Raw genomic sequence first — 23628 nt, forward strand, 5'->3', positions numbered from 1 at the left:
AAAAAAATACCCCACTCTTCAGCCAAAAAGGAGGGAAAACTACCCAGAGCAGTTTACAAATATCAATAAAAATACAATAATAGGACCAAAACGTCTTGACAGGATATTTAATAACACCGCGGGGAAAGAGAAGCAGATCACAATTCTGTGCACATTAGAGTTCATTCTTTCATTCCAAGTCGCAGTGCCTCAACCACATTAGTTTTGGTGCTTTCATTTCACTCATTGGGCAGCAAGTCATCAAATGTCAACAAAACAAGCCTTGAGAAAGCAAGTGATATACTTGCTTTCAATGTTCTTCACACAGGTACGTGTGGCCCTGATTCAAATCAACCTCCAGGAACTGCCAAGTGTCTTAATACGGTGTTAATTACTCCAGAGGAGTTGTGAATAGTTGCTTGGGCAGCCTTAGTGCAAGATGAAGCAGAATATAATCCCTGTGTCTCCAAATTATTGCTACCCTCAAGTCTCCCACCACGTTCCCCATTCAAGATGCTAGATGAGATTTTAGTCATCCAGCCATTTAGTCATTTAGTCCTGGAATGGTCAATGTTTTGTTACAGTTCTTTAGAACATGTCCCAAAATATTTAGCGCTGTGTGGGCTGCACCTCTTCAAACTTGAAATATTTTAAGAAGTACCTGCTCTCTGCTAGTAAAAACACCATTCTGTACACTGTGTTCCCTTCCAATGTATTACTTTGAATCAAGAGTGTTAAGTTGTGGGTGAACATATCAGACGACACAGCGATTCTTCAAATAGCTCTTGTTTATTCACAGGCCAGAACAGAACTGAACTGAAGGGTTCAGTCAGCCTGCTTATATAGAGCTCCAGTACAACGTAACTGTAACAATTTTCTAAAACTATCCAATCACTGAACGTCACTTTCGATCCCTTATTTGCATAACTATCTACAGTATCCCCCTGCTGGCCCAGGGTGAGAACTTTAGTACATAACAAAGAGTGAAATTACGGTGGTGATTGTGATTCATTACCTGCCCGTTGCCCTAAGGTCCCAGGGTGGATCACAGCCATTTAAAATACAACATCAAAAATGGTTCAGAGAACAAATTACAGTCACCAGAATAGGGCGGGTCTTCAAAAACATACACCTCGAATGTCAAAGGCCAGGGTGCCCTTACTCAGTTGTTTCTCATTGCAAAGCTGAAATGGGAGAAAGCGTTTGGATCAAATAAGAGCAGACCTGAAACTGTGAACTGAATTAAACTCAATTTCTCCCTCACCCCACCCCGTGACCGGAAAAGGTTTAGTATTTTGTCTTATGATCAATGCTGCATTTGTTTCCATGTATCTGTACAAATGTGTGTTCTTAGGAGCATTGCCTGATTCTGAGGATGCTGTCAGGTGTCTTTCACTTAAAGTCGGAAAAGATTACAGTCTTAGAGAAGAGAAAGGAAAAGTAAAGGGTCTGGGAAACAGATCTGGGGAGTCTGGGACTCCATCAGTATTGGGTCTGACTCATAAATGGAGATATTAACACAACTTCCACCACAGAGAAAGCCAAAATATGTTGTGCGGGTAGTAGAATACTTCTTCTTCGCAATCACTCGTAGCCGAGTAAGATTGTCTTCCATCAACACGGTTTTAACAATGAGTCCGTAGGTGACTGTAGAGGCCAATTCTGGATCCACACATCCTTCCACAATGGGGACATTGGTTTCTGGGCAGGAGCTGATCACAGTGTGAATAGGGCACCTTTTCTAGCTCCTCCCCCTTTTCAGGGCAAGTAGAGTAGATCCTAAAAAGCTGGTGTGCACTTGTCATTCTCAAGACTCAAAGCAGGAAATCTGATATCCATCAGTACTCCAGGATGCCAAGACCAAAACAGAGGAGGTGTGGGTGATCCAAGATCTCCCTTCCATTTTTAGTTGAAAGCAGCTGCAGATATGGCAAGTTTAGGTGGCTTGACCTTTCATGGCTAGCTACAATTCAGTGACAAAGCTCCTACACTTCTACATCAAGCATTACTACTAAAGGAAAAGATGAGAATGTGGCTACTTTGGTGGCAAATCCCAACATTTGCATCTCCTTCAACAATGGGCACCAAACATGTTGCCCTCCAGTTGTTGTTGGAGACCAATTCCCAACAGCCTCAATCGGTTGTACTTCCACAACATTTGGAGGGTTACAACAACATTCAAAAGGCGGGAAGCAAAAAAGCACCATCCCCTTGTGAGATGAAGCATAGGCGCCCATGATATGCAGAGACAGAGTAGCAAATACTAAGAGTTATGAGTTGCAAAGCTTACATTTCTATACATCAGTGACAGTGAAGATGCAACAAGGTGAAAATGGGAGAATGCACCGTGTTCCTCTTAAGCAACCAAGCTTAGAAATGAAACCAAATTCAATGTTTGCTTCTCAGAACTTGAGCTCTGCAGGGCATCAGGTCAGAGTTGTCTGCCCACCTTCTGCCCACTGCAGCACTAAAGAGGAAGACAGGTGAGCGAAGCACCAGAAATTTCTGCTTCGTATTCGAAAACATCTTCTTACTGATAAGAACAATGAATTTCAAGTTGTGTTGGCGGTTTCCGTTGGAGGAGAGCTTTGTTACCCAGACCCGTATTCTGTAGAATTGAATAAAGACTGTTTGCTTACATTGAAATTTGAATTTGGTAAAGATGAGCGTAGGGAAATGGTTGCATTTTTCGTTCCAGCGCAAGTTTTAATCCTCTCGTTTTCACCAGGTTTCCCATACCCATCCTATAGCCATAGCCACGGAGCATTGAATAGGATTGTGCATCTACTTCTGTTATTTTTGCATTTTCTTCTTTGATACTGCCTGGAAATCCATGTAAGGCCTGAAACACTGACAAATAGCTCAGTGGCGAGAGAGGGAGACCCCCAAACATGTTTGGCAAATCAACTGTCTGCAAAATCATTTTATCCTTGTTTTGCTGTGGAAGCTGAAGGCAAACGGGTTGGACAGCAGTCGTGCCGGTGTCATTTGAAATAGATTGACTTGAATGCCACCATCGGTTTGCAGCTTTGTTCCTCAGCTGCTTCTCTTTCTCTTATCCTTCTTCAGGTGCCCAACGCCCGGCTGTGACGGCTCCGGCCACATAACAGGAAATTATGCCTCACACAGGAGGTGAGTCAGACTTCTTTGTGCAATGTGGAGAGAGGTGAGGGGAAACTGAGGAGGAAGCGAGATGGAAGCTGCCTGGGAAAAACTGAGGAGGGGCAGGCGCAAGGTTTTTCAAGGTCTGAATTACAGTGGTACCTCGGGTTACATACGCTTCAGGTTACATACGCTTCAGGTTACACACTCCGCTAACCCAGAAATAGTGCTTCAGTTTAAGAACAGAAATTGGGCTACAGCAGCATGGCGGCAGCAGGAGGCCCCAATAGCTAAAGCGGTGCTTCAGGTTAAGAACAGTTTCAGGTTAAGAACGGACCTCCAGAACGAATGAAGTACTTAACCCGAGGTACCACTGTACTGTGTTGTGAAATGATGCAGGTCTAAAAAGTGCGTGCCGCCAACGTGAAAAGTTCAGAAAGCTCTGCTTTGAAGGCTAGGTCATTCGTGAGCGATGGCTGATACATCTGGCTTTGTTGCTGTTTTATGCGAGGATGAGAAATTGCCACAAAGCATGGCCACCACGGTCCTTTGAGGCACTTCCGTGAGGTGGAATGGCTTCTGTGCTGCTGTGTGATAAAAAGGAAGCAGCTTTGAGTACAATTTCCCTCCCCTCGTATGTGACTTGTCAGCGACAACTGAGACTTTTGAGGTCCTGGAAAAGGATTCGAAATGCACTATCGGGCAACCATGAGGCCAAGTGAGCAGTCGGCAGCCACTTCTCACGAAATAAGCAGCTTTTAAAGGGATGGAGCATGTGAGATTTATATTTTACCTCAGCCAGCAAACATGTACTGAACTCTGACTCGCTGCACCCTGTGTTGATCACAACCCACCCCATTGCAAAGGTTTCTGGCTTGCCAGCCCCTGTAGCCATCCCCCCCCCCCCGAAACAGCATATCTGGGGTGGCTATATGCCCTACTTTACAGAGGACAGCCCTCTGTTTTGAAGAGCTTGAAAAGGACAATTCTCTACTTGAAAATGTCCTCTGTTCAGGCCAAGTCTGCTTTAAAGACACTCAGGAGAGGCCTTAAAATTGCCCATCCCCAGTTGAGGTGGCAGCTGAGGATTATTTGCAGCAATCATTTCTAAGGTGGAATCTACACACATATAAAAAACCGCTGTGAAAATGCTTTAAAAAAAAAAAAGTTTTGAAAAATGCATTGAATTTGGCATAGCTCACCCTCGCCCTCTAGTGTCACTTTTGTATATTGCACTTTACAACACATTGAAAACATTTTATTTGCAGCTGTATAGCTGAGTCCTAAGTTAGAGGCAATACATATAAACTGCCATACACAAACTGGTGCCCTCTTCTGTGATGCAAATTCTTATTTCTTTTTTTTTTAGCACATCTCTGTGATGGGAGGGCAAGTGAAACCAGAAACAGCCTCTCAGGAGAATGGGGAGGAAGACATTGAAAGACAGAGGATATATGGGGAAAGATGGTCTCAGACGACTATTGGGTTTTGACAGAGAGATTGAGAAAGGAATGGTGGATCTAGGAGGGCAGGGCCCAGAAAAATCCTAAGAATTTTAGTGAAGGGTTAATGCCACTTTTGAAGGCCAGGAGATTCGTGGGGCAGAGGAAGGAGACGGAAAATTAAAAATGCTTATCGTGCAGATAGGGTTTGCTTCCCAAGGCCTCCCGACTGGCTCCATCGCAATAAATTATCCTAATAATAAACCACCTCCCTGAAGTTCTCTTGCATTTTGCTTGGCTTGGGGAAGGGGGATTGTAGAAAGCAAATGGCCTTTTATTTATTTATTTTTTAAAAATATAATTTTTATTCAGTTTACAAATAAGACAAATTAATACAATTCAAACAATTTATAAAACCATTCTCTCATTTTTGACTTCCCTCAACTTGGCTGGTACTCCTTCCCTTCTCAATTTTCCACACATTTCTTGGTTCATATCTACAGCAAATGGCCTTTTAAAGGCAAATTCCTTCCGTGATCAATGAAGGAAAAAGCAGAGAAAGGGAAACATGTTGAGGAGAGAATATGGATTGCAGATGAGGTGGAGTTGGTGCGCGGTGCAATGAAGGGAAAAGTTGCAACATGGCGCAATAAATACTTTGGGGATGATAACCCACCCACCCTCCAGCCAAGATGTTCTCGCTTTCTTATGAACTTCTGTTTTCATTTGCTGTGCCCTTCTGCTTTAAAGTGCTGCTTCCCGGTTTTGAGGTGGGAGATACGAAAGCCCAGCTTTTTCTGTAACTGGTGGAGTAAGGGCTCACCTCAGCCAACACCATTCTAGCTCCCAGTTGCTGGCTGGATAGTGCCCCCCCATCTAATCAGTGCCAGATTTACGTATAAGCTAAACAAGCTATAGCTTAGGGCCCTGCTCTCTTGGGGGCCCCAAAAAAATTAAAGGGGAAAAAACTGGATGTACTGTACATTTCTAAAATATAAAATAATAATAATAAATAATAATATATTTTTATTTATAGCCCGCCCTCCCCGGCCGGAGTGGGGCTCAGGGCGGCTAACACCAGTAAAATTACAATAAAAATAAACCAATTTAAAATGCAGGTTAAAATATAATTTAAAATGCAGCTTCATTTTAAAAGTAGCCCATAGATCAAAACCATAAGGGGAGGGAAACATAAGGGTCAGACTGAGTCCAAACCAAAGGCCAGGCGAAACAGCTCTGTCTTGCAGGCCCTGCGGAAAGATGTCAAGTTCCACAGGGCCCTGGTCTCTTGTGACAGAGCGTTCCACCAAGTTAGGGCCAGTACTGAAAAGGCCCTGGCCCTAGCTGAGACCAATCTAACCACCTTGCGACTTGGGACTTGCGACTGTTGTCATTTGTGGACCTTAAGGTCCTCCGCGGGGCATACCAGGAGAGGCGGTCCCGTAGGTACATGGGTCCTAAAAAAGCAAATAAAATAAAACCTTCATGCAGCAACAGTGCTTTGTGTTGTGTAGGCTCCTATGATGTAAGTAATGGGCCCTGTCTGCTAGCCTGCTCCCTAAAATATCACTGGTTTGCTCATTTCTATATATAGGGTGCCTACATTCTGCATGGACTGGTTGCACGGCAACATGTGCAAATGGCTTTAGATACCTATTAGGTCCATAAATAACCATATAGCATATATTCAACACACAAAATACGGCGACAATTTGTTGTGGACAAAGGACAGCTGGACCTATAAAGGGCCCCGTTACCTTCAGTAGCTGAGGGCCTCATCAAACCTAAATCCAGCCCTGCCCTCTTTAATGCATGATTGTTCTCATGTGAACACCCAAGTAGGGCGACAATTTCGTTCCAGTTTCACAGGTGCCTTACTTGCTCGTGGCTCAATGGGCAAGCTGCAGTGTGCTTGTGAAAAGTTGGCAAGAAGTCAGCCCTCCTTTCATCTCTTGAATCATATATATTTCCCCGAATCGGATTAGAAGCTCTCGCTCTCTCCAGCAAAATAAAAGACAAAAGGGTCAGATTTTAGCTGACACAAAATTTCCAGTTAATAACACCACCTATTTATGACTTCTATTATCTTTTTTTTTCCAAACATTAATGGGCAGCTCACAGCCTCCCAACTGAACAGTTCCATTAACAGCCGCCGTCTGCTAGCAAATATCTTCTTATCTAGGCACTATTAATTGCAAAGTCTCTCCCCCTCAAAGCAAATGGCTTCCTTCCCCCCGCGCTTTTCCCTTCTTAATTTTCACCACCACTTTGTCCCTTTGTGAGGTGCGGAAACAGAATGATCAAAGCACCCAGGCAGGAGAATCAAAGGGGGGAAATTGTTCCTTTTTGCAGCTGGAAAATGGGATGTTCGGTTGAAGGGAAGGAGTTTTGCAGAAAGTCGATGTTCTGCAGCGGTGAAGGGTAAAACAGGGGTAAAAGTGGCTTTAAAATATTTCGGGAAACGAAATAAGGTTACACAAAGCACTCTGAATGCACAAGTATTCTTATGCAGGAAATCTGGGGTAGGTGTGTGTGTGTGTTGGCAAAAGAGAAATAGGGGCAAGACTGAGAAATGCAGAGGTTTTCCACTGGCCCCAGGCAGTGGCGTAGCGTGGGTTGTCAGCACCCGGGGCAAGGCAAGTAATTTGCGCCCCCCCCCCCGCTGCACTGTCCCTCCCCCAGATAGTCCCTCTCTCTCTCTCCGCACCGCACCGCACGCCTGGCACCCTCCCCTCCACAGTGGGCGGCGACCCGGCGGCTCGGATCGGATTCGCACAGCCAGCACTGCAGTGAGAGAGAGTGAGTGAGCCAGGTGGGGCAGAGAGCTGCAAGTGCGAGCGCCCCCCCCCAGATGTTGCGCCTGGTGTGGCCGGCCCCCCCTGCACCCCCCACGCTACGCCATTGGCCCCAGGAGAAGAGAAGCTTGTGTAAGGAGAAAGGGAATTGAAATGAAACGGGAATTGAAATGAGGAATGCTACTTTGATGCATGCAACAGGGTTGCAGTGTGGGGACATTAAATGGAGGTGGGAAAGTTGCATGATCACCGAGATCCAGAGAGTTGAATACAGTGGTACCTTGGTACTCAATCCATTCCAGAAGTCCGTTCCAAAATCCAAAGTGTTCCAAAACCAAGGCGCCCTTTCCCATAGAAACTAATGCAACCTGGATTAATCCGTTCCAGACTTTTAAAAACAACCCTTAAAACAGCAATTTAACATGAATTTTACTATCTAACGAGGCCATGGATCCATGAAATGAAAGCAATAATCAATGTACTGTACTATAAAATAAATAAGACAGTATTGCAGATGATAAAAATAAAAATCAGCTTTTTGTTCTCGCCTGCACTGATGCTAGTCATTGTTTGGATGGGGGGGGGGGGCTTTATCCATTTCCACAGCCACACAATCAATCAATCAATCAGTAGCTCCACACAGTCACAAAAACAAATTAACTGAAAAAGCCTCAAAAACAAAAACGCAAAATAAATAGCAAAAACAAAAGCACCAAACTTAATCAGTTCCGGAAGTCTGTTTGACTTCCGAAATGTTCGAAAACCAAGGCGCAGCTTCTGTTTGGTGCAGGTGCTCCAGAAACAATAAATGACAACTGCATCGGACGTTCGGCTTCCGAAAAACATTCTGAAACCAGAACACTTACTTCCGGGTTTTTGGAATTTGAGAACCAAGGCATTTGAGTACCAGCGTGTTTGAGAACCAAGGTACCAGTGTATGTGCTCTCTGCAGAAAAGACTTGTTACAGGCTCTCCACGCTGGTTTGGTAACATCAGAGTTCTCTGCAGTTCCTGGTGTGGCTCTTAGCACAAGCCCTGCAGCTGGGTTTCTACAAGTCCATGGGAAAGAAGGAGGGGGAGTCCGTACGATGCACCATGCCTAAGACAGCAGTGCATAGCTCATTCACAAGAAAAGGTGCAAGTCTTTTTAAACAACAGGAAAGGGCTTTATTCTGCATGGCCTCAGCTAGCTTAAGCACTATGCCCCCAGGCCGAGCGAGCAGCGTCACAAGCGGGAGCTCAGGAGGGACAAATTGGAAGCATGCAATGCAAGGAAACTCATCGGTGGCAGTTCCCCATTTGTACCCTACACTACAGAGGGTTGTTAGAGGCAGAGTAAACATCCTGCATTGGTGGGGGGGGGGGACCCGACTTCCATAGATACACAATAGGTAAAACTAGTCTAAGCACCCATTCCCTCTCCCCAGTGACTATGGAAAATGTAGTTCTGTGAGGCACAGCTACAGTGGTACCTCGGGTTACAAATGCTTCAGGTTACAGACTCCGCTAACCTAGAAATAGTACCTTGGGTTAAGAACTTTGCTTCAGGGTGAGGACAGAAATCGTGCTCCGGTGGTGCAGCAGCAGCGGGTGGCCCCATTAGCTAAAGTGGTGCTTCAGGTTAAGAACGGACCTCCGGAACGAATTAAGTACTCAACCTGAGGTTTTTGCACATTACATCAGTGCCAGGGGAATAAAATACAGTCATACCTCGGATTACAGATGCTTCAGGTTGTGCGTTTTTGGGTTGCGCACTGCGCCGAACCCGGAAGTACCGGAACAGGTTACTTCCTGGTTTTGGCGCTCACACATGCACAGAGGCACTAAATCGTGCTTTGCGTATGCGCAGAAGCGCCGAATCGTGACCCACGCGTGTGCAGACACAGCACTGTGGGTTGCGCATGTGCCTCCTGCACGGATCACGTTTGCAACCCAAGCGTCCACTGAACAAGGAGGGGATTTAAATAAGATAGAAAGTCTATGAAATAAGATAGAAAGTCTATGAAATAAGATAGAAAGCCTATGAAAGTCACAATAGTCCAGCTGAAAGGTAAGGTCCAGAATTAGAGTGCAAAGGACATGGCAGATCCTAGCTGTACTGAGAAGAAAGGGTTCACTTGAATATAAGAGGCAAACGGAAAGAGTTTAAAATGATGCCAGCAATGCACGTATCTGATTCACGGTGGAGATAAAAAGGAAGGGTTGCACAGAAAGACGGTGTGTTTCTAATATTGTCAGCTTGGGCCTTAGGTGCATTGAGTGCTGTGCTATAAGTCACACTTGGCTGTCCTTGCGTGGGTTTGGACAGACCGGGTCAATTCCTTGGGTGAAGCCCAGAAAATGAGTTGAACTGCTGATATGAAAGGTGCTCTCTCCCATCTCTGTGTTAGGATATTTCCGTTCCACCTTAAAAGGGAGCAGGCTTTGTGAGTCACAGTGTCTGCATATTTCCTTTTCACAGGAAGTTTATGTTTTGTCTATTCGTTTCGTTTCTCTCTGTGTGTCTGAGACACTGAAGCAGGCAGTCATGTTTTCTCTTTGTTCTGACCAACGCTGAATAAAGTTGTAAATATGCTCTCCTGAGTGCATCTTTCGCTGTGTGAATTCTGCTGATAGAGCGTGCATCAGCTCTGGAATGTGGCAAGCTATTTCTGGGAGCTCGTGTCGCTAATTGCTGATACTGTATCTACGGGAGATCGATGGATCGTCCGGAGGCGACGTGGAGTCATGATGGACTTTGTCCTGGCAGTATCCCAACACTGTGCCCACCTCAGTTTTATTCTACCCCTGCATACTTTATCTAATTCAGATCGTGTGCATTTGGGACAGGGAATATAGCCTCTTCCTACCCTGAGTCCTTGAGAAAGGGGGAAGGAATGATAAATTAATGGAGGTTGGAGGGCGTTGGAAGCGACTTGAGTTCTGGGAGCAGGAAAAACACTGCCAGGCTGCAAGTAAGGTGACTTCTCTTTTCTTCTTCTTCTTTTTAAAAAATGTAGTCTGTCGGGCTGCCCTCGTGCCAAGAAAAGTGGGATCAAGATCACCCCCACCAAGGATGACAAAGAGGATCCAGAGCTGATGAAGTAAGTGAGAAGACAATTCCCAGGCAAAATGTGGACATGAAGATGTACATCGTTTCCTTTCAACACACAAGATCCTAGCAGTTCCCCAAGTCTGGTGTCCAAATGTGGTCCTTTCTAGTTCTTGTAATTTTCCCCAGGCCCACCCCAAACAAGGACTGAGCATCCTCAGTGGCTGAATTGCATCCTTGAACTTTGATGATGATGATATTTTAGTTATATTTACCCCACACCCACCTGACTGGGTTGCCCCAGCCACTCTGGGTGGCTCCCAACAGATACAAGAACACAGTAAAACATCAAACATCTAAAACTTTCATATACAGGGCTGCCTTCAGATGTCTTCCAAAAGGACCGAACATCATTTAATAATAGAATTGAAGAGTTAGAAGGGACCCCAAGGGTCATTAAGTCCAAGCCCCTGCAATGCAGGAATCAGCTGGTTGAGTTGATTGATTAAGTGGAATGATGTCCTGGCTTCTGATATCACTAAAGTGATATTGTTCCACTGCATTGAGCATGCACTTAACTGTTAGCAGTTCAGTAGGATTACCTGTTGTACCTAATGACACTTTGGTGTAAAACTGGTGGTGCTGTGGCGTAAACCACTGAGCCTTGGGCTTGCCGATCAGAAGGTTGGCGGTTCGAATCCCTGTGATGGGGTCAGCTCCTGTTGTTCGGTTCCTGCTCCTGCCAACCTAGCAGTTCAAAAGCACATCAAAATGCAAGTAGATAAATAGGTACCACTCCAGTGGGAAGGTAAACAGCATTTCCGTGCGCTCCTCTGGTTTCACCAGGAGTGGCTTAGTCATGCTGGCCACATGACCCAGAAAAACTGTCTGCGGACAAACGTCAGCTCCCTCGGCCAATAAAGCGAGATGAGCGCCACAACCCCAGAGTCGTTTGCAACTGGACCTAACAGTAAGGGGTCCTTTACCTTTTACAGGTTTTTTGTTGTTGTTGTTTTTTAATGCCAGGAAAGTCTCTCTGTTGCTGGTTGGAGAGTTCTCGGATTTTGGCATCCTTAGCTTAGCTCTCACTAATCTGATGGGTGAGAATGGTTGAGTAATCTGCATGATACTGCCTTTCATCAACTCATTATCAATCATTAGTGTGCTTAATTTGAAAAGCTTTAATCATCCTTTCCATTCCTGATTAATCAGCGGAACTCACAATAAGAAAAGACTCCGGGACGTAGAATTCTTGAAAGGGCTACTGTTATTGTACAAGCTGCAGTGTGGCGTGGGCTCCTTCCTTTCTGTGTACCATTTGCTGCAAAATAAAACTAGAGAGAACAGGATATCCTTCCCTTCTAGCAATGAATGGATGCTTTTGCTCATTTCAATTGGGGATTGATAAACTGGGGGGGGGGAGGGGTTCCTATTCCGAATCCCCCTGTTCTGAAATTTGCTGCATCACTAATGCAGCCCCCACACCTTGGTATGAGTTTCCCACTCATCTGCTAAGGCTGCGTACACACTAACTTTAAAGCAGATTTGAAGCACATTGTTTACCTTAAATAATTCTGGGTGTTGTATTTTGTTAAAGGTGGTTGTAACTCTAGGGGGGAGCGTAAACTATAGAGGGATAGAATGTGCCCAGTTATTTGAGGGGAATCATGTGCTTTAAAAATATTGTGTGTACACAGCCCAAGACAGGAAATAAGCAGTCCTGCAGAGCTGAAGAGACTTGCATTACCCTATGCCCCATAGCCAGACTGTCAGGCTTCAGGAAATCAGCTTTGTCCCCAGTAGATAAGCAGTAGATAAGCAGAACAAAGGGAAAGGAGTCTTCTTACCAGTTAGAAACTTTAATGATCACAGCGAGAGAATGAAGAATCCATTTCCTAGGAATGAAGGTGCTCCCAATTAAGGGTTCCAACCACTTCCTCCCTAGTCACCCATGTCACTACCACCCACGTAACCTATTCTCATAACTACCGTGCTTGGAAACGTACTGGGAGCCAATGTGGGTCTTTCAAGACCGGTGTTATATGGTCTTGGCAGCCGCTCCCAGTCACCAGTCTAGCTGCTGCATTCTGGATTAGTTGTAGTTTCCGGGTCACCTTCAAAGGTAGTCCCACGTGAGCACATTGCAGTAGTTGTGGCGATCACACAGGGTCCCCGGATGTTTCCCCGTCTATTGATCCCTGTGCCACCACTTTATTTCTCACTGCCACCACCCAGGACCTACCTGCTACAATACCGAGTCCAGTCAGGTTTAAATTGGAACATAAACTTGTGTTTATTTATTGCAGTTTAACAAGTGTGTGGTTTCATAAACGGTATCGGTCAATTACAATCATGGGGTGCCTATCCAGACCTATAACTTCCGCTACCTGCTCTCACTCACTAAACCACCTCTCAGATATTTACTCGTCTTCCTAGCTCCTAACTGTTCCTGACTCAACTTATTGCGCTACGCTAACTCAACCTCCCCACAGACTCTATCCCAATTCACTCCCACTCCAACCAACCACCCAACTCCCAATGAACTCCCCTTTCGCCCCTTCCAGAGCTGGTTTTATAGTCCCTCTGACTCCACCCCCAGGGTCCTGATTGGGTAACCTGTTTAACTATTTCACCTCCAGCACTTTCATATGTTAACGTCACAGTAGTCAAAGCGGGAGATAACTAGAGCATGCACCACTCTGGCGAGACAGTCTGTGGGCAGGTAGGGTTTCAGCCTCCCTCTCTCTCTCCCAGTGCTTCTTCTCCATCCAGTATTTCCCAGCTTCTGCCTTCTGAACTATGCCCCTCTGCAAGCCACTGTTCCAAATCTATACTGTCCTGCTCCTGGGAAGATTCAGGATCTTGATCAGGGGGAGGCTCCCACCATTCCTCCTCAGTGTAGCCCTCCTCAGCACAGTCCCCAACACAGACACATCTTCTGTTGTCCACAGTAGCATCGTATGTCAGCAAATTGGCCATCTGCACCCCAGAATGTGGAGGTTTTTCGGAGCACTGAAGGGGAATAAGCCAGTGATGAGCTAGGACATTTGGCTGTGCTGGCTCTCCTGATGATGTATGTTCTTCCCCCTCTGGTTCCACAATTCCCTACACACTCCTTGGTCTCACCTTGCTTTTCCACCGCCCTGGGATATTCCAGGGTCACTGTCTCAACAGAAGAAACAGCTTCAAACTCTTCACACTTAGGAGACCACGGTAAACGCTGATGCTGTAAGTGATCCAAAGGTCTTTGTAAGAACCAGATGACGTTTCGGAGCCATCTGCTCCGACTTCTATCCCCAGGATAGCGCACCATTTGCATTAAATGAGCCGTGTCGCAATTAGCAGGAGTAAGCAGAGTTTATTAAAAATTGAGCGAGCCCAGTTTTAAAAACTACTGGGAAAGCAGCAGCAGCAGCAGCAAAGCTACTTTGCTTTTGACTTTAATGTTCTAAAATTGCTTGGGGAGGTAGAACCATGCATAATCCATAGTGTCGTTCTGCTGTCCAATGACACACAGAGAGAAACAAGAATGAAAATGGATCGCACTGCCAAAGATAAGTGCTGTGTTGTGCAGTTTATAGCCCATTAATGCAACTAGTGGGGCTCCATATCTCCTTCCTCTGCAGTGACTTCCTTTGCATTCCTTTCAGGAGTATTGCAGAGCAATCGATGCAGCCCATAAATTTGTCCACATGTTACTTAGGTTGCTGCTAGCTTTAGATTGGGGGGAGGATGGATCTCCCCAAGATGGGTCAAAAGAGAATCTGGCAGGTCAAGGATTGTCGAAGCAGAGTCGTGGGAAACTTGGTAGAACCAGTGTTTTGTAGTCTTCTTTCTTTCTTTCTTTCTTTCTTTCTTTCTTTCTTTCTTTCTTTCACAATCACTCATAGCTGAGTAAGATTGTCTTCCATAAACACAGTTTTAACTATATTTAAACAAATACAAACAGTTGCAGAAACCTTAATGGCAAGGACCCGACAAGGTCTGAACATAGCCTTAAAAGGTAAAGGTAAAGGGACCCCTAACCATTAGGTCCAGTCGTGGCCGACTCTGGGGTTGCGGCGCTCATCTCGCTTTATTGGCCGAGGGAGCTGGCGTACAGCTTCCAGGTCATGTGGCCAGCATGACTAAGCCACTTCTGGCGAACCAGAGCAGCGCATGGAAACACCGTTTACCTGCCTGCTGGAGCGATACCTATTTATCTACTTGCACTTTGATGTGCTTTCGAACTGCTAGGTTGGCAGGAGCAGGGATCGAGCAACAGGAGCTCACCCCGTCGTGGGGATTCGAACCGCTGACCTTCTGATCGGCAAGTCCTAGGCTCTGTGGTTTAACCCACAGCGCCACCCGCGTCCTGAACATAGCCTTACAAACAAACAATTGGCTTCTTTTTCTTCTTTGGTGATCCCTCGTAGCTAAGTAAGATTGTCTTCCATAAACAGTGAGTCCTTAGGTGACTGTGGAGGCCAATTCTGGATTCACACATCCTTCCACAGTGGGGACATTGGTTTCCAGGTGGGAGTTGATCACGATGTGGATTTGCCACGTGTGCCTTCCTCCTAGCATGTTTCTCCCTTGCGTCCTGAGTTCCAGCGTCTTCAGTGCCCATGACACCTCTGGTAAAGGCTGTTCTCCAATTGGAGCGCTCGCAAGCCAGTTTTTCCCAGTTGTCAGTGTTTATACTATTTCCATTTTTAAGTTCGGAATAGAGTAGCTGCTTTGGAAGACGATAATGGATAGGGCCTCGGACACTAGGACCTCGGACACCAGGGTTCAAATCCCCCCCCTTTTTTTTTTTTTTTTTTTTTTTGCTCCACAGATTGCCGTTCACTCTGATTCAGCTTTATAGAGAGTGTTTTTGCTGGGAAAACTCAATAGCAAAAAACAAAACAAAAACCATAAAAACCGGTGCTGAGACACAGAGCTTTAAAGAACAGACTGTGCCTGGAAAGCGTAGAGGAAAAGTTAAGTGTAGATAAGTCCTCAGTGTTTTGACACCTGGGATGTGTCTATTTTTAGGACCATCCCTATTTTTGCGAGTGTAAGTTGTTTTTTGACATTCTGTTTTAAGTGTTGCATCCCAACCTGGGACCATAGGGGGAAGGACAGGTAAATAATAATAATAATAATAATAATAATAATAATAATGATGTTCCTTTTTAACCAGGTCTTTGGTTGATCCAATTTTAAATGTGGGGGTTTGGGGGGGGGTATTGAGCTGTTTTTGTTTTTATTAGGTATTTTGTGGTTTTATATCTTGATTTTATTCTGTGAACTGCCCTGAGACCGCCGGGTATAGGGCGGTATATAAATTCAATAAATAACAACAACAACGGCTTACAATACATTTAAAAACAAACATAAATATATTCAGTACATTTTTTTCTTAAAAATGTTTAGCGGTACTCTCATTTTGACTTAAGGAAACTGCCATTTTTATAGTTCAAATCAGGAAAAAATAAATGCAGCAAATAGACAAAAGTAGAAAGATTCACAAAATGTTTAGGGGTACGCGTACCCCTGCGTACCCCCAGAAGAAAAGCACTGAATATATTACACAAAGAACAAATGCGTACAAATCACAGCGTAGTGTTTTGTGGAGGGCAGAGGAGGAGTGATTGATCTCCAGCAAAGGCTGGGGCAGACCCTGTCTGAAACCCTGGAGAGCAGTTGCTGCTGTCGGCCAGTGTAGACATTACTGAACTTGATGGACCAATGGTGCGCTTCAGTACAAGACAGCAGTGGCGTAGCGTGGGGGGTGCAGGGGGGGCCGGCCGCACCGGGCGCAACATCTGGGGCGGGCGCTCGCACTCGCAGCTCTCTGCCCCTGCCTGGCTCCACGGGTTAGGGGGCGCAAATTACTTGCCTTGCCCCGGGTGCTGACAACCCACGCTACGCCACTGCAAGACAGCACCCTATATTCCTCATGGAAGAGATCAGAGGCTATATGAAATGGACGGATGGAGAAAACTGCAGGAAGGCAAGCTTTCCCCTCCCTTTCCAAACTCCTCTAGTCCTTTGGAAAGTAGCATTTTGTCTTCTCTAACAAGGTACGCTCTCGTGGAGGTCCCTGCAGGTTTGCGATAAAGAGGCTCCGCTGTAATTCCAGCGCTCCATCTGCGTGCCAGAAATCTGCTTGGCTGCGGTCCGAGATTCGCACGCCGCCACCGAGAAGAAGAGACTAATATAGTCCCTGGGGCCTTGTTGCTCTTTCCTCACGCCGTTTACATTGGAGGGCGTGCTTTCTGGCCTGGCCACGCAGCATCACGCAGCTCATCAATTGCAACAGCCTTCCACAAATCATCTCGACCTTCCCCTTCCCTCTTTAAAATAAAAAAGGAAAAGACAATTCAGGAGAGCGACTATTCAATTGACCGGCCATTACCACAACTCCAATTAAACAGCAATAATAAATTTTTAAAACATACACACGCCACACATCCCAAGCCAGCTGTTTGCCACAATAAGACTCTGGTTTATTTTTTACAATAAAAGTGTAATGAAAGTTAAATTAACAGTGTAAAATATGTAACGGCTGGGCCGTAAACGCTGCATGCTAATCGCTCCCTTCCCCTTTCTATCCTCCCTCGGCCTCCCTCTTTTTCTCCTGAGGTTTCAGTAATTTGCTTGCGATCATATAAACAGCGACGCAGTTATGAATTTAGTGAGCATCCTGCTGGCAACGATATAATAAGTGAATTGTGCCGCATTTGCAGATGATTAAAAACAGGATCAGCGTTTTTCAAATTATCTCAGAGCGGGCATGAAATAACAGTGGTGGGGCCCCTCGACTGTCAACTCCTCTGTTGTTGTTTTTATGGAATAAAATAAAAATAATGATGATAACAATGAAACACAGAACACGAGTTTCAAGAGCAGGCAAGCACTCTTGTTTTGACAGTCGTGCTTGACGTTCCTAATTGCTGCCTTGCATAAAGGGGCGGTTGTGCTGTTCCACATCGACTCCTTCTTTGAAAGCCTTGAGTAGTCGCAAACTTGTGTGTGTGACTGTAATTGACATGTATATTTAAACAAACGCAACCAGTCGCAGAAACCTTAATGGCAAGGACTCCACGTAAGGGGGGTCGCCAACTTCCAATTTCAGAAAAAATAGGTGGGATGTTCAGTGGAGCCAGGGCAGAACTCGATGCGCCAGGGAGAGAACCCATGGGGGACAACCCAAAGAGAATCTGGATAAATTGGATAGATCAGGGTACAAAGAAGTAAGGGTGAAATTCAGTGGATGGGGTTGAGAATCGAGGAATCTCCTGGGCCAGGAAGATTGCATTCAGCACAAGGTCTGAACATAGTCTTAAAGGTAAAGGTAAAGGGACCCCTGACCATTAGGTCCAGTCGTGGCTGACTCTGGGGTTGCGGCGCTCATCTCGCTTTATTGGCTGAGGGAGCCGGCGTACAGCTTCTGGGTCATGTGGCCAGCATGACTAAGCCGCTTCTGGCAAATCAGAGCAACGCACGGAAATGCCGTTTGCCTTCCCACCAGAGTGTACCTATTTATCTACTTGCACTTCGACGTGCTTTCGAACTGCTAGGTTGGCAGGAGCTGGGACCGAGCAACGAGAGCTCACCCTCCCCCCATCACGGGGATTCGAACCACCGACCTTCTGATCGGCAAGTCCTGGGCTCTGTAGTTTAACCCACAGCGCCATCCCTTACCTGAAAGAACGTAACATGAAGCAAACATAACATGTGGTATAATGCTGATGCTGTTTTACTGCCTTCTAAGGCAGGCTTCTAAGGTTTGGATCCTGAGCTCCCTTCTGCAAAAGCAAAGCACTTCCCCATCATACAAGGCCTTGTGGTCCAGCAGAGAGTTTTTGGGAAGCACAAGGGCTGTCGGGGAGAGGAAGGAAGAGTGAAAGTGATCTCCCACCCCTTCTGCCGGCTGGAGCGGAACTCATGAGACACTTCCGCCAGCAAAATGGACCCAAGCTGTAATCTGTTTGTTTGTTTGTATCTGAGCAAAAGGTGTTGTTTCTTCTTATTTCTGTAGGTGCCCTGTTCCTGGTTGTGTTGGGCTTGGACACATCAGTGGCAAATACGCCTCCCATCGCAGTGCTTCGGGGTGCCCCCTCGCAGCCCGGAGGCAGAAAGAAGGGTCTCTCAATGGTTCATCCTTTTCATGGAAGTCCCTCAAGAACGAGGGTCCCACTTGTCCAACCCCAGGTTGTGATGGCTCAGGTCACGCAAATGGAAGCTTCCTCACTCACAGAAGGTAACCGTTATGCATGTGATCCTGGTGTCTTCTGCAAAAGGTAGCAGTGAAGTCCATTTTGCGACACCATCTCGATACTTGCTCAGGAACTGAGCCCTGGGACCAAACTAGATATCTAGATTTTTTTAGATTCCCTTGTGCTGATCTGTGCTAGATTGCCTGAGGTTTCAATGAAGTGTGCACTCGTCACCCTTGTCCCCTTGTTTTACCTCTTGAGATGAAATACAGAGAATGATTGTGGGTCTATGTGGATCCTCTCATGCAACAATCACTGAAATCCAAAGAGTGTATTCACATGATCCACAAATATCCAGCCTCTTGATAATTTTGGTTGCCCTTTTCTGAACCTTTTCCAGTTCTGCAAAACTCATTTACGATAGTGAGCTCATCCATGGAATAAAGGTGTGTCAGTGGTTTAAGGGGTGGTGGTATAATTAGCTACCTGCATCAATAGTCCAAACACAGTTCTTTTGAACTTCAGGGATTTGGGGGCAGAGCGGGCAAAGACATCTTTTCAGCTTCTGATGCATGGATGTTGAAAATTCACTCAATTTCAAATCCAGGCAAAACTTGTTCCTGATCTAAATATTTCATCCTTGTTTAACACACTGCATCACAGCATGGATAGAGGAAATTAGGAACAAGAAATGCCCCCCAAGAATTTAATTGCACGTAGACGAGTGAGATTGTAAGAGATTTGTCTTATTGTATACCAGGCTTCCTCAACCTCGGCCTCCAGATATTTTTTGGCCTACAACTCCCATGATCCCTAGCTAGCAGGACCAGTGGTCAGGGATGATGGGAATTGTAGTCTCAAAACATCTGGAGGGCTGATGTTGAGGAAGCCTGTTCTATACTATATGTTACATGAAGCTACCAGCATGAGTTTGACCAAACTGCAGGAGGCAGTGGAAGACAGAAGCGCCTGGCGTGCTCTGGTCCATGGGGTCACGAAGAGTCGGACACGACTAAACGACTAAACAACAACAACAGCAACATAATTAGTAAACAAATAGCTGTTGGAAGCCTGGGGGTATCTCATGAAAGGTTCTAATGAAGTCCTGAACAGTACAACAGGCTATCCGCAACTACAACTAATTTCAGGAGGAGGATATCTTTGGATTTATGAGACATAAAATACGTGCTTTGATTAGAATCCGCATTTTATAGCTGAATCTTTTATGGGGCAACCTGCAAGGGAATTTCTCTCATATACAACTGTCAATTTATTTATTTATTTCGAACTATTCAGCCAAGCTAATCCAAATGACTGAGTTCCTGGCGGACTTATAAAAACTTACTGCCTCAACTGGGGTGGGAGGGGGATGGAAACTTCCCTGGGAAATGGTTTTACAATGAGCATTAAATAGCTATATTCATTTTGTGATTTTTCCATTGAGTGACAAGGAGGGAAAAAGAGAGAGAAATGGTTATTTCTTCCCCCAGAGAAGTAAAACACATTATTTTCATTTTGCTTTGAAATTTTATGCAAACATTTCCAGTTTGCATTAACAACGAGAAAGGATGCCAGAGGTGGAGAAAGATTTCCTCACAAAAAATATATTTTTAAGAAGTTCTTGATGCTTTTCCCACATCAACAAATTTTCGCTTTAGGATCAGAACCAGTGATTTCAGCAGAGCTGTCTATGTCTGCTGTTAATTTTGCACCTGAGGTTTCTGCTTCTTGGGAATGTAGGAAATGACCTTAAACTGAGCCAGGGTGTTCGTCCACTTTGTTTGTCCACTATTTACCATATATTTTGCTCTATAAGGCTCACTTTTTCCCTCCTAAAAAGTAAGGAGAAATGTGCGTGCATCTTATGGAGCGAATGCAGGCTGCGCAGCTATCCCAGAAGCCAGAACAGCAAGAGGAACTGCTGTTTTCACTGCGCAGCGATCCCTCTTGCTGTTCTGGCTTCTGAGATTCAGAATATTTCTTTTCTTGTTTTCCTCCTCCAAAAACTAGGCGCGTCTTGTGGTCTGGTGCATCTTATAGAGCGAAAAATATGGTAAATGCAGTGGCTCACATAGATTTCAAACAGAGGCCTTTTCCTAGTACTCTCTAAATTGCTCGCATAAGTAATCTGACCTAGTCAAGGATCATGTCAAAACTACATCTGACAGAGCATCGTAAGACATAGGTGATCTTGTGGATCAACACAACCAGTCAGATTTGCTTACATGCTTATGGCAAGGAGGGCAACTGGGAGCAACGCAAGTCAGGGCAATAGTTATGAATAAGGCTGCAATTCTTTGCACACTTACTTGGTAGTAAGTTTCCTTAAATAGTACTTAATTCTGAATGCATGAGATTGCACAGTGACTGAACATATTTACAAAGAATGCTGAATTTCACCCCACAAGGGAGGCTTTTATGCTATTGCAAGTACGGTAATTTTAGCTCAGCCTTAATTACCTGGCTGCAATTAATCCTGGAGGTTCTAATAAAATCCACTTTTGTTTCTCGTTTTAGCCTGTCGGGGTGTCCAAGAGCTACTTTTGCTGGGAAAAAGGGGAAAATCTCAGGGGATGAAATTCTCAACGCTAAATTCAAGACCAGTGATGGTAAGAGAACCAGATTTATCACTTGGCTAGTTTTGCATATTTGAAAATTTGATCTCGAAAAAATTAACATAACCTTACAGATTGTGTGTGTCCACACCATTAGCATTTCCACTGGACCGAGATGATCCATGCCAATTGAATTAGTACTTGCTAACTTACTTGCTAAGGATTTGCTCTGCTATTCAGGCAGCATGTTTCTTGCAATCTGGAAATCCCCAACAAGAGTAAATATCCATCTTGCTACCAATTGCATACTCCCCACTATTTGATTTCCAAAAGCTAAAAATATGCCTCGCCACCAAATTTGCACTTAAAATGCCCCCAGTTTTTCCAGCCTGCTAGATCACATGTGATATCGTGACCAGAATGTTGTAGTTTCAGTGTGAAGGATCTAGTTTAAATCATTATGCAGTACAATGCTCACCATATGATAAAGCCAGTGTTGTAGAAAGTCCTTGATTTTCAGCTGTGACTCACTAGCCAAACTCTGTTCTTTCTGTTTCACCCCACCCTCCATTTTTAATATGATTGGGGGGGCGCAACTTACCTTGCCATTAAATATTATAATTAACGAGATGATATGATTGTAAATTTTGCAAGGGCCATTAAAGGTCATTTCACCAACCCACTACCAATGCAGGAAACCCATTGCTATAGCATTCCCCAAAACTGACCTTCCAGTATCTGCTTAATAACCTCTAACTAAGGAGAACCACCACCTTCCAAGGTGATTATTTCTGTTAAAGGTGCGTGGGTGGCGCTGTGGTCTAAACCACTGAGCTTCTTGGGTTTGCTGATCAGAAGGTCAGCGGATCAAATCTGCACAATGGTGGTGAGCTCCCATTGCTCTGTCCCAGCTCCTGCCAACCTAGCACTCAAAAGCATACCAGTGCAAGTAGATAAATAGGTAGCACTGCGGCGGGAAGGTAAACGTCGTTTCTGTGTGCTCTGGCTTCCATCACGGTGTTCCATTGCGCCAGATGTGGTTTAGTCATGCTGGCCACAAGACCCGGAAAGCTGTGAACAAAGGCCGGCTCCCTCAGCCTGAAAAGTGAGATGAGCACCACACCCCATAGTCACCTTTGATTAGACTTAACTGTCCACGGGTGCTTGTTTAGCTGAAGTCGCCTTTCTTGTACAGTGGTACCTTGGTTATCAAACGGCTTAGTTGTTGAACAAATTGGCTCCTGAACGCCACAAACCCAGAAGTGAGTGTTCCGGTTTGCGAACGTTTTTTGGAAGCTGAACGCCTGACGCAGCTTACGTGGCTTCCAATTGAGTGCAGGAAGTTCCTGCAGTCAATCGGAAGCCACACCTTGGTTTTCGAACTGTTCCCAGAGTCAAATGGACTCCCAGAACAGATTAAGTTTGACAACCAAGGTGCTACTGTAATGTGAACACATTGGTTTAGGTCCTACCCTTTAGAGCAACAGCAAGGTATTCTCACCAGAAGTTGTTAGAATACAAGTTCCACCATCCCTACTCTGCAAGGTCCTAGGACTACAGAAAACAAATTTATTTTTATGATCTGTATATTAAGTGCTTAGAGCACTCCAATGATGTTACATGAGGGCTAAACATTATTATGTAGACAGTACGTTTCTGAGCTCAATTCGAAGTGTTGGTGCTGACCTTTAAAGCCCTAAACGGCCTCGGTTACTGTATTCTTTGTTTCTATGGAAGCCGCCCAGAGTGGCTGGGGAAACCCAGCCAGATGGGCGGGGTACAAATAATAAATTATTATTATTATTATATTATACCTGAAGGAGCGTCTCCACTCCCATTGTTCAGCCTGGACACTGAGATCCAGCGCCGAGGGCCTTCTGGCGGTTCCCTCATTGCAAGAAGTGAGGTTACAGGGAATCAGTCAGAGGGCCTTCTTGGTAGTGGCGCCCACCCTGTAGAACACCCTCCCATCAGATGTCAAGGAAATAGGCAGCTATCTTATCTTTAAAAGACATCTGAAGGCAGCCCTGTTTAGGGAAGTTTTTAATATTTAATGCTGTATTGTTTTTAACACTCGATTGGGAGCCGCCCAGAGTGGCTGGGGAGACTCATCCAGATGGGCGGGGTATAAATAATAAATTGTTGTTGTTAACAGTACACTGGAGTCCAAGGATGATATTCAGTGCTACTCAGAGTAACACTGAAGTTAGCAGAAATGATTACTTTAGTTTCATTAATTTAAATGGATCTACTCCGTGTAGGTTCTATCTGCATATATTAGAGCAGGAAATTGCCTGACCGCATCTTTATTTCATCCTTGCAGTTCTAGAGAACGACGAAGAAATTAAGCAGTTAAACAAAGAGATTAGTGAGCTGAATGAATCCAACACTGAGATGGAAGCAGCCATGGTGAAGCTGCAGTCACAGGTAAATGCACTGGTACTATTTCTTTATTTAAAATAGACATATACACCCGCTCTCACTAAAATAACACCACGGTGCTGGGCAATAAAACAATTTGGTACAGAACAACAA

At 45.1% G+C, this 23628-nt stretch overlaps 1 protein-coding gene across 6 annotated transcripts in view; it reads left to right on the forward strand.

The window, feature by feature from the left end:
• Positions 1 to 23628, forward strand: part of MYT1 (myelin transcription factor 1) — a 171376-nt gene that overhangs the window by 137855 nt on the left and 9893 nt on the right. For all 6 annotated transcript variants that reach the window (XM_083447275.1, XM_083447274.1, XM_083447276.1 and 3 more), the window contains 5 exons: positions 3049 to 3111; positions 10318 to 10401; positions 18361 to 18582; positions 21056 to 21147; positions 23417 to 23520. In XM_083447275.1, coding sequence (XP_083303401.1) covers positions 3049 to 3111; positions 10318 to 10401; positions 18361 to 18582; positions 21056 to 21147; positions 23417 to 23520 — 565 coding nt within the window. The remainder of the gene's footprint in view (positions 1 to 3048; positions 3112 to 10317; positions 10402 to 18360; positions 18583 to 21055; positions 21148 to 23416; positions 23521 to 23628) is intronic.

The sequence above is a fragment of the Podarcis tiliguerta genome (assembly GCF_965153285.1).
Source record: "Podarcis tiliguerta genome assembly, chromosome: 6".
Taxonomy (NCBI): domain Eukaryota; kingdom Metazoa; phylum Chordata; class Lepidosauria; order Squamata; family Lacertidae; genus Podarcis; species Podarcis tiliguerta.